Here is a 9,234-nt window from a genome sequence, read left to right on the forward strand (position 1 = left end):
TGAGGCAGCGAACCAGCAAGGTCACGGGTTGCAACGCTTCATTTTTAGATTTGGGGGGTCACTAAAAGGCATTTAAAGACTAGAAGGCTTTAACTTCCTCCAGGGCTTGCTTTGCTCACGCTATAAGGCTTTTTCAGCCTTAGTCTGAAATCAAAGCTAGCTGCTTGTGAACTCAAAGAGAAGACGACAAGCCCAGAGCGCGCTCGGAGGCTGTCAGGGGCTGGGGCTGCTCCAGACCTGCCGTACTGCGTGTTTGCTCTCTGGGAAGCAATTCCACCTGGGAGCAGAGTGACAGAGAAGCAGACGGATGTGAGGCAGAGAAAGGTACAAACGGCAGCACTGAGCCCAGGATGAAGCGGTTCTGGCTGAAGATGAGCCCTCCAGCAGCCAGCGGCCATCTGCTGCCCCCAGAGGAAGGCAGGGATGGGGGGGTGAATGCCAGTCAGAAGCAAACCTGTTTGCAGCCCCAGGTTAACTGCTCCTCAGTTACGAAAACTCCAAATTACTCTTCCTAGAACAAAACCCGCTTGTGCTTCACACTCAGCCATGGCGATGCCTCTTGGGACGAGCCAGGCGTGTGGAGGGGACCGTTCCCTACCCCTGGGTACCCGTGTGCCCCAGCCCACCCCATACACGCGACAACCACACCAGGTCCTGCAGCCGGTGAGCTTGGACTATCGAGTGCCTACAGGTTTAAAACCCTCTCAGCAAGATATCCGTACCTATGTGCCTGTCTCTCCTGCGAACCCCTCCTGCCCCGGGGGGAGGCAGAGCAGGTGGGAGAGCCAAGACTCCCCTCTGCAGCCCCCAGCTCCCCCCTCACCCCGGCTGATCCCCGCCATGGGCTGGCACCTCAGCACCGCCACTGCCGGCACAGCGCCGGCGCGGGGCAGGGGAAGGGCATCGGGTGCACAGGACCAGGAAGGTGGGAAGGAGAAATGTGGGAGAGCGCAGTTTTGGCCCAAAGCGCCCTGCAAATGGCACGCATTTGGGTAATCTGGAGGATTAAGAAGGGAATAAGTAGCGAAACTGCATCTCAGGCTGCCGTGGGGTGGGGAGCGGTGGGAGGGGGCCGCAGAGCTGCGCACTTGTTGAACACCAACAGCACCTGCGATGTGTGAATATTTTTCACACACGCTTTCATAGCAGCCCGCAGCCAGGCAGGAATTTGCATTCGCTGCCCTGGTTTCTGTCTGCAAAAGCCGGCCCCGGCCAGCTCTTGCCCCTGACGGGGTGAGAAAACGTGATTGAAAACTGAACTAAGACACACGGGGTACAAGCGGGGTGTGGGGCAAGCTGTGGGCTCCTCCGCCCACGCTGGGCAACCCCACGCTGCCGGGCCCCATGCCTGGTGCTGGGGAACTGCCAGAGGTGCGCAGAGCCCCCGGGGCAGAGGAAGGAAATGAGCTCAGCGCTCCACACATCGCCTCTCACACGCCAACAACCGGAGACATCAACACATGAGCATCCGCCTCAAGACGCCCATGTGCAGGCAGGAGCGTGCGATACCTGCCCGCCCTTCACGCTCCACGGGGCACTTCTGAGTCCCAGAGCACAAAACCCTGGTTCTACCTACTCAAGAGTGCAGGGCTGAGGGTCTCACAAGCCTGCAGCCCTCCTGAGCTCTTCCGCACTTCTTCCTCCAGGGCTCTGAAGCCCAGCGCTATCTGCCTGAGAGTGCCTGGGGCTGAGAATTTTTGTCATTCCAAACCTCCCAGAGCGGTCAGACCTCAGATGTGCAGCACTGGGGCAGCTGAGTTAAAGACGGGTGGTGGTGGTGAGATAGGAACTCTGATTCAGAGCGCTGTTTGGGTGTGAGCCTGTCTATGGGGCAGTGGTGCAACCATTACCGCTCCCAGGCAGCCGGTGCCATGCTCACTCAGAAAACAGATAAGAGTGGGGTGATGGCAGATGTCTGCTGGATCACTCTTTCTGTAATGAAACAGGCGCTGAAGCCCTTCCCAAAGGCCCCAAACCGCTGACCTCTCCATCCACCAGCCCCGGCAAGTTGCTACTCATCTGCCTTCCCTGCAGAGCCCTCACCGACCTTCCCGAGGGCTGCTGGATCTTGCGTGGTCAGCACCGAGCCCAGCACCGCTCACCCACCCGCGCCGCGGCCCAGCGTGCTCCGTCCTGCCCTCACCTCCCTGCCCAGGCGCAGCCGGCTTCGGAGCGGCCGGCGACATGGCATCCAGCCCCCGCGTGCCAGCTACACCATTGCGGCACGACGGGCAAATGTCACGGAAGAGACCGACAGGTCCGAGCACGGGGGAGGGAGGACGTGGCCAACAGCCACCCCCACAGCACCGCGCTCCCGCAGAGCCTGATGTTGGGGTCAGGGAGGGAGGATGCGAGTGCCGGGGTGATGGGTGTGGACGCACACTGCATCATAAGGGAATGCAGGCAGAGCCATAGCCACCGTGGCATCGGTCCACCTCCACAGCTGCTCCTGCAGGGACTGTGCTCTGTCCCTTGTCCCCAGCAGGTCCAGCAGCTCTGGTCACAGTGCTGAGTGACACACCGGTACTCACATGGCACCGAAGGGTGAGCGTAAGGGCACAGACACACACCCACCGATGTACTCGCAGGTTATTTGTGGCTCATGCCCAGGCCTGATGTCACCCATAGGATTAGGAGATAATCGGCTCTTTGGCACGTACAAATTCCCTGAGCCCCTCGCCGGACTTTGCAAAGCCACAAGAGCCAATGGGGAGGGAAGAGGGCTGACACATCTGTAGGCACAGCTGGCGTCACTGATTCCTGGCATCCTGCGGGCAAAAGCCGTCTGTAACACAGTAAGAGGAGCCCCGACACCCCCTGCGCCATGACCACGTGGCACAGCCAAGGGCCGGGGCAGAACCCCCCCGAAAGACTCAGTTTTGTGGTCTGTGCTCATTGCTGTGACAAACAGCAAATTCATAAAACCCCCAAGACCAAGCCCGTCAATTAACAAAACAAAAATTTTTAAATGTAAAATAAAACAGTCCACTGTCAAAACGTTTTGGTTTAATATGATTTTTTCAGAGAGGTCAAAAGGTCTTACTTCTGGAGCGAAATTCTGCTCGATTTCAAAAGTGGCTTTTTTTTCCATCTAAAATTTAACCTGTAAGTTTTTCATCGAAAATTTAACTGAGCTGACTAAAACTGAAAAAACCACTCCTAAACCCAGAGCTCTGGGTCCTGGCTCAGCCCAGCGTTCAGTGCCCTCCGCCGACAGTCTGGAAATGAGACTTTCAGCTGCTGCTCCTCGACATCCGCCTCTGCGGGAGCTGCGTCAGGGCAGAGGGCTCACACACGATTCATTCCCTTTCTGATGGGATTTTGGTTTTTTGGGAGGGAAGTGACCACCAAGGTGGAGGAAAAATATAAAAATTTGTGACAGGCATTTTAAGGAAACCAGGCTGCTCACAACTAAAAATAGCTGTGATTTCCACCCCCACCCCCCCTTTCTGGTTTATGGCCATGAGGGCACATGCGATTATTCCTGATTTTTTTATTGTGCTTCTATGTCCAGAATCAGCTGCATCCGAAGCCCAGAGCAGGCGGCAGCCCTGGGAGACACACGGCCAGACGAGCGGACGATGCCGGCCTCCGGCTGCAACACAAATTCCCCCCCGTTCTGACCGAGTTGAGCTCAACTGACACGAACATCAGCGAGAGCTCCGTTGCTCAAGCCACCACGGCAGCCCTCCTGCCCGCAGCACTCCAGCACGTTTGCCAGGTTTGTCACACGTTAAATTTATACTGACGGTAACCTTGGCCAGGCACAGCCATCGGACGGACTCGGGAAGCAGAGCATCTGCTGTTCTGGAGTACCAATGCCTCCTGTGCCGCTCGGGTCTCAGGATCGGGTCTCAGGATCGGGCACCGCGCGTGTGAGCCACACATAAACAGCAGCACACACCGGCGAGTTCAGATGAAGGGCAACGCAAGGATTTCCCTTCAGAAAGGAAATGAAGCAAGGGCAGAAGAAGGAAGAGCAGCTCCAATTCTGTGTCTTTGATGGCACACAGAAAACGGCAGGTGAAGATCAAGGCTCTGAAGAGGATTTTCTCTCCTCCCCAGTGGCTCCAGCCCTCCCACCGGCCATAAATACCCACCAGTTTGCTTTGCTGAGGGACAAGCTGGGAGTTGAGAGGAATCCAGGAATGATTCTTTGCTGGAGAACAGGGAACCCCCTCCACAGCAGCAGCAGGGCACAAGTGAGTGCAGGCAGCCGTAAAGCATCAGCCAACCCGCCTCGCAAAAGGACACTGCACAGCCGAAAGGATCTGATAAGAGCAGCAACAATCCAAATGGAAACTGTCCCCTTGAGGAGAGCAGAAACTGAGCTGGGCTGTTGCCTTCATCATGTCAAAGAGAAGAGGGGCAGCAGCTCATGTGGGAGACCGGCAGGACCAGAAGCAGAGCAGTGCAATGCCATTGACGGACGATGACCCGAGCGGGGCTGCTCCGGCTGCAGGGGGGGGGGGTGCTCAGCAGGAGGCAGGGAGAGGCCATGGTTGTGGATACCCTGCTCTAGTTCATGGCACAGCTGCCTGGGCACATCAGTCCTGCACTTCTGCTAGGGATAAAATTGAAGATGGGAGAGAACTAAATCGAAGGAGGAAGAACAAGCTCAGATCAAACCGCGGGGAACTGGGGCTAATTCTCCCTCCATGGCTCTCAGTTGGGGTCTTCGCCAGGTGGGCAGCGGTGGTACGGCGTCCTGCCAGGTTACCAGGCAGACAAGGGCACGCACAGCCTGATGTTGTACAGCGTTTCAGTCTCCTTTTGTTCTCTAAATACAGATACTCTTCTCCCTCCCTAATTCCTGACACATTTGTTCCAGGCTTCTATCCGTACCGACAATTATTAGCCATGCCAAAGGATTTTCTTTAATGCAAATAAAAGGCAGCGATTTTATTCCACCTACAAATCTTCTTTGGCTCGCAGCTATGGGACTGCGGGGTGAAATGCAGCTCTGGAGAAAGCCAGAGAGCGAAAGCCTAGCCCCGCTCTTGTGCCAAACACTCCACAGGATGGATTTACTGCCGCCGAAAGATGCTCAATTGCCTGGCTTTGGTAGTCTGCTTGGAGGAAGCGCTGTGGAGGAGCGAGCTTTCGGGGGTGTGGTGGGGTCAGCTTGGCAGAGGAGAGCGGGGATGGTGCCGCGTACCCGGGGCGGCACGGGGACGGGCACACGCCGGCAGCAGCGCTGCCTGTTGGGGAGCGCTGGGGTCCAGGAGGGATGCGGGAAGCAAGGCAGGGTCAGAGCGCGTGTGAAGACAAGACGCTGTGTCCTGGTGCGCCGGCCAGGGGAGAAGGGACCCAGGAAAGGGCTCAGAGCTGCAGCTGCACCAACTGGGCGGCGCGGTGGGGGCTTCTCCACAAAACAGTAAATTTGACAAAAACAAACAAACAAAATAAGAGCTTCAAGGGACAGAAAGAATTCATGGCTTCAGGTCAAATTCAGCAAATATTTTTAGCCCAAAGAGGGAGGGCTCTAAAACACCATTTTTAAATTTTGGAAGGTTTTTGTTTTGCAATTGTCCAGATGAGAATTCGGCAGTTCCCTTCCAGTGAGGATCCCGCCATTTCAAAAAGCAGCACAGCAATGTCAAAAGGGTTAAGCAACCCGAACAAAATCTGCCAGGTTGGTCAGGATCACTTTGTTTCACAGAAGCCTCCAAACATCGCTGTTTCAGTTTGACTGAAACAATTTTCCTCTCCCCCATGGGATTTTTTGGTTCAGCCACAGAACTGAAAAATCCATTATTAGCCTGGCTGTAATGCAAACTTCTCCGCACGCCCCCCGCCCACAGGCCTGCCCGGCCTCTCCGTGCGCTTAAATAGCCCGGGAATAGTATTGAATAATACCGCATACTCAGTTCTCAATGTCCCTGCAGGAGTTTCCACAGGGAGCTGGTGGTACACTGGATGCGACACGGACACTTCTCTGCTCTGCAACAACTGTTATGTATTGTAATTGCTAAATCGGGCTGGGTACAAATCATTTACTTAAATGTTGAATACTTCATGGTCTGTTATCAGCCTCTGCACTGGTCTCCAGAATGAGAGTTTAGGTAAGAAAAGCTTTTCCTAAGGTTGCCATTCCTACAGAGCGATGACCAGCTTTCCCTTTCCGCAGCGCGAACCTCCTTCCAGAAACGGCCCGTGCATCTCCCTAGAGTGGCTGGAAAGGTCCTGTCCCCTCACTGCTGGCAGCACTGCGGAGCATCTTGGCAATAATGATACTGAAGAGGCGGCTCTAACCAAGCCTTGGTTGGAAACCCTGCTGCAGCAGAGAAGCCTTTTGCCAGTGTAGTTTTATAGCCTCCTCCAGCCTCTTTTGATCTTGGCTGTACAAATAAAAACAGCCTTTCCGTACCAGTCCCTAAATCTCCTGTTGCCGAAGCAATGACCTGTCCATTGCCCTGTGGTCCCAGCAGTGAGACACCTCCTCTCCTTTTAAAGGGGTTTTACTTACTGGTCACCTCTGAGAGCAAAGAAATGGGCCTCGATGCCAAGACCAAGTTTAATCCAAACTTCCCACTTCAGACCAGAGCAGAGTGGGACTCCTGGATCTCTGTTCACAGCTGAAGGGGCTGTGTGTGTCCACCCAGGAAGCACTCACAGGAATAACAATGTTTGTGCAAATGGAACAAAAGATTTGGTCTAATATGGGGTGAAAAAGCAATGTTGGGAAAGGATCCTGAAGGAAGGCCAAACTGCCCTGGGATTTCATCCCACACAGGTGTACGAACTGACCTCACAGAGAGCGGAGCAACCCTGCTAGAAATTGGGGGCCGGGGGGGGGAGGAGATGTGGAGGAAGTACTTGCTATTTTGTCAGTTCACAAAACCACTTCTCTTCTGCAAACATGTAAACGATCCCCTCCGAGCATTTCTGATCTGCTGCTCTCGCCACGGCTTCCAGCAGAGTAGAAACCCATCTCACAAGATTCAGCTTCCTCAGCCAAGTGCTGCAAAAATCACTTGTGGTACAAAGGAAAAGAGATAGATACAATTAAGAGCTTGTGCTTGACCAGCTTGCTTGCGGCGGGTGGGGTGGTTAAACTGGAACTTAAAAAATGAGATCTGCTTCCATAGCTGTTGCTGTGCCGCTAGTCCCCATCCCGAGAAAGCCCCAGACGAACAAATGGAAGAGGTACCAAAGCCTTATCCGGAGCCAAGGCGCGTGCCTACGTGCAGGCGGGTGGCCAGGAAGGTAAGTAGCCGATGTTGGAGATGCCGGCAGCACTCCGCGCTGCTCTGCCCCCGCTCCCTCCTGCACAGACGAGAGCTGCAGCTCGGCTCACGCTTACTCTACGTCCCGTGGAATTACCATGCACTGTGCTCCGATGACACACGCAGCCACTCGGCATACACGCAGTTCCACTACCAGTTTTTATCATCCGCCTGATAATTAACTAATATTTGCGCAACATACAGGAGTTCTCCGATACAAGGTGCCAGAACAGGGTGAAGGGGTTTCTTTAAGTCACTTTAAGGTGAATACATCGCTTGTGCAAGGGAGTTACCAGAGACAAGCAGAATTGAGGAAAACTGCAGCTTCCACAGCTCAGCTGAGATCCCCACTCCAAATCCGTCCTGCTTCCCCACAGACTCCACTTCTGACCAGCCCCTGAGCAGTCCTGGTCTCCCCAGCAGGGCTCCATCCATGTCTTATTCTTGGGGAGGGACAACAGAGTCTTGAAGGAGGCTGAGACTAATGGCATGAGGTCATTTGTAATGCAAAGCGGGGGGTTTTGGTGCACTTAAGCTTACAGAAGCTGCTGCACCAACTCACTGGTGAGTGCCTGTAAAATATGCTCAATACATTTTGCCCCACTATATTGTAACGCCCCACGAATTAGAAGGAAACCAACTTATAGCTTTGATATTTGGATGAAAGTCTAAACCTGTAGAATTCTGAAATCTGATGTATGAATGCTTTCTCCTCCCCGTTCTCCTTTCACAGCATACGTACAGAGCTGACATCCTCTGACATTTACTGATCTATACACTCACTGTATGCACACAAAAGGAAAAGGTACGTATGCAAGCACTGAAATGTGATTTCAGCATTTGTAGATGCACTTTCAGTTCATTCATTATAGCCGTCTAAAAACTGGAAGACAGCCTAGCTAGACTCTCGTCCTAGCTGAAAATGTGAAGTATGTACAAAGTCATATTCAGATCTATTTGAGATGACTTTCAGCCTTTCTGAAAGTATTGTGACCTGAGCTCAGGAAGGGACAAGAGCTCTTACAGAACAGCCTGAAAAACTACTTCTCTAATAGGCTGGCAAGTAGCAGAAAGAGTGGTTGCTCCTATATTTAATTACCTGGGAGATGCCCAGACACCGCAGTAAAGGGGGCTGTATAAATACCTACATAGATTAGCTACAACTATCCCAAGCACACTACTACAACACTGCGCAGCCCCCCCAAGAAGCCACTGACCCTCCCAAGACAAACAGCCTCAGGAAACTCAGCTCCCAGACGCATTTTGAAATAAGAGGCAGGACACTGAAAACCTGAACCCAGTCCTGCGAAGTGAGTGCAAAATCTCTTGTTTTCATCACCTGTGAACAGCAAACCTCTTACGGCAACGCTAGAGACTAGAAGTTCCTGCACTCTAAGGCAAAGGAGGTCACAGTCTGGGCTGTCAGGGAATGTGGCTACCTGTGTCCACTCCAGTCTCTTACCTCAGCGGGATCTTAATAGCCAGGTACCTGTCGATAGCCACCGCCAGCAAGCTGAAAATGGAGCTTTGGGTCAGCACCAGCACGAAGCAGGCGAAGAAGAGGCAGCTGTGAAAATCCACCTGGAATCCAATGCTGATGGTGATGGCGAACGGGATGGCTAACAAACCCACGGCAATATCGGCCACCGCCAGGGACACCAGGAAATAGTTGGTCGCGTTCTTCAAGGTGCTGTTGATGGCCACGGCCCAGCAGACGAGAACGTTGCCAGCGATAGACAGCACCGCGATGATCAGTTCCACCACGATATAGGTGGTTTTCATCACGTCCATGGCGAGAGCCCCGGGCGAGGAGCTAGAACCGTTCATGAGAAAAAGGTACTTTCCACCGGGAGCCCGTCCGCAGGTACCAACAGGCCACGGGGCAGCGCTTCCCGGCGAGAAACACCCATGTCCCGGCTCACCGCCGCCTCCCGCCCGGCCGTCGGGACGTGGGGGGGCCGGAGGGGCGCGGCGAGCCCCGGGCCGCGGCCCCCCGCTGCCCGCA

At 54.2% G+C, this 9,234-nt stretch overlaps 1 protein-coding gene across 1 annotated transcript in view; it reads right to left on the reverse strand.

The window, feature by feature from the left end:
- Positions 1-9,110, reverse strand: part of ADORA2B (adenosine A2b receptor) — a 17,327-nt gene extending 8,217 nt beyond the window's left edge. The window contains exon 1 of the mRNA XM_009882721.1: positions 8,692-9,110. Within this exon, the coding sequence (XP_009881023.1) occupies positions 8,692-9,056 (365 nt within the window). The 5' untranslated portion in view covers positions 9,057-9,110. The remainder of the gene's footprint in view (positions 1-8,691) is intronic.
- Between the last annotated feature and the right edge of the window lie 124 nt (positions 9,111-9,234).

Source organism: Charadrius vociferus, unplaced genomic scaffold (genome assembly GCF_000708025.1).
Source record: "Charadrius vociferus isolate BGI_N301 unplaced genomic scaffold, ASM70802v2 scaffold793, whole genome shotgun sequence".
Taxonomy (NCBI): Eukaryota; Metazoa; Chordata; class Aves; order Charadriiformes; family Charadriidae; genus Charadrius; species Charadrius vociferus.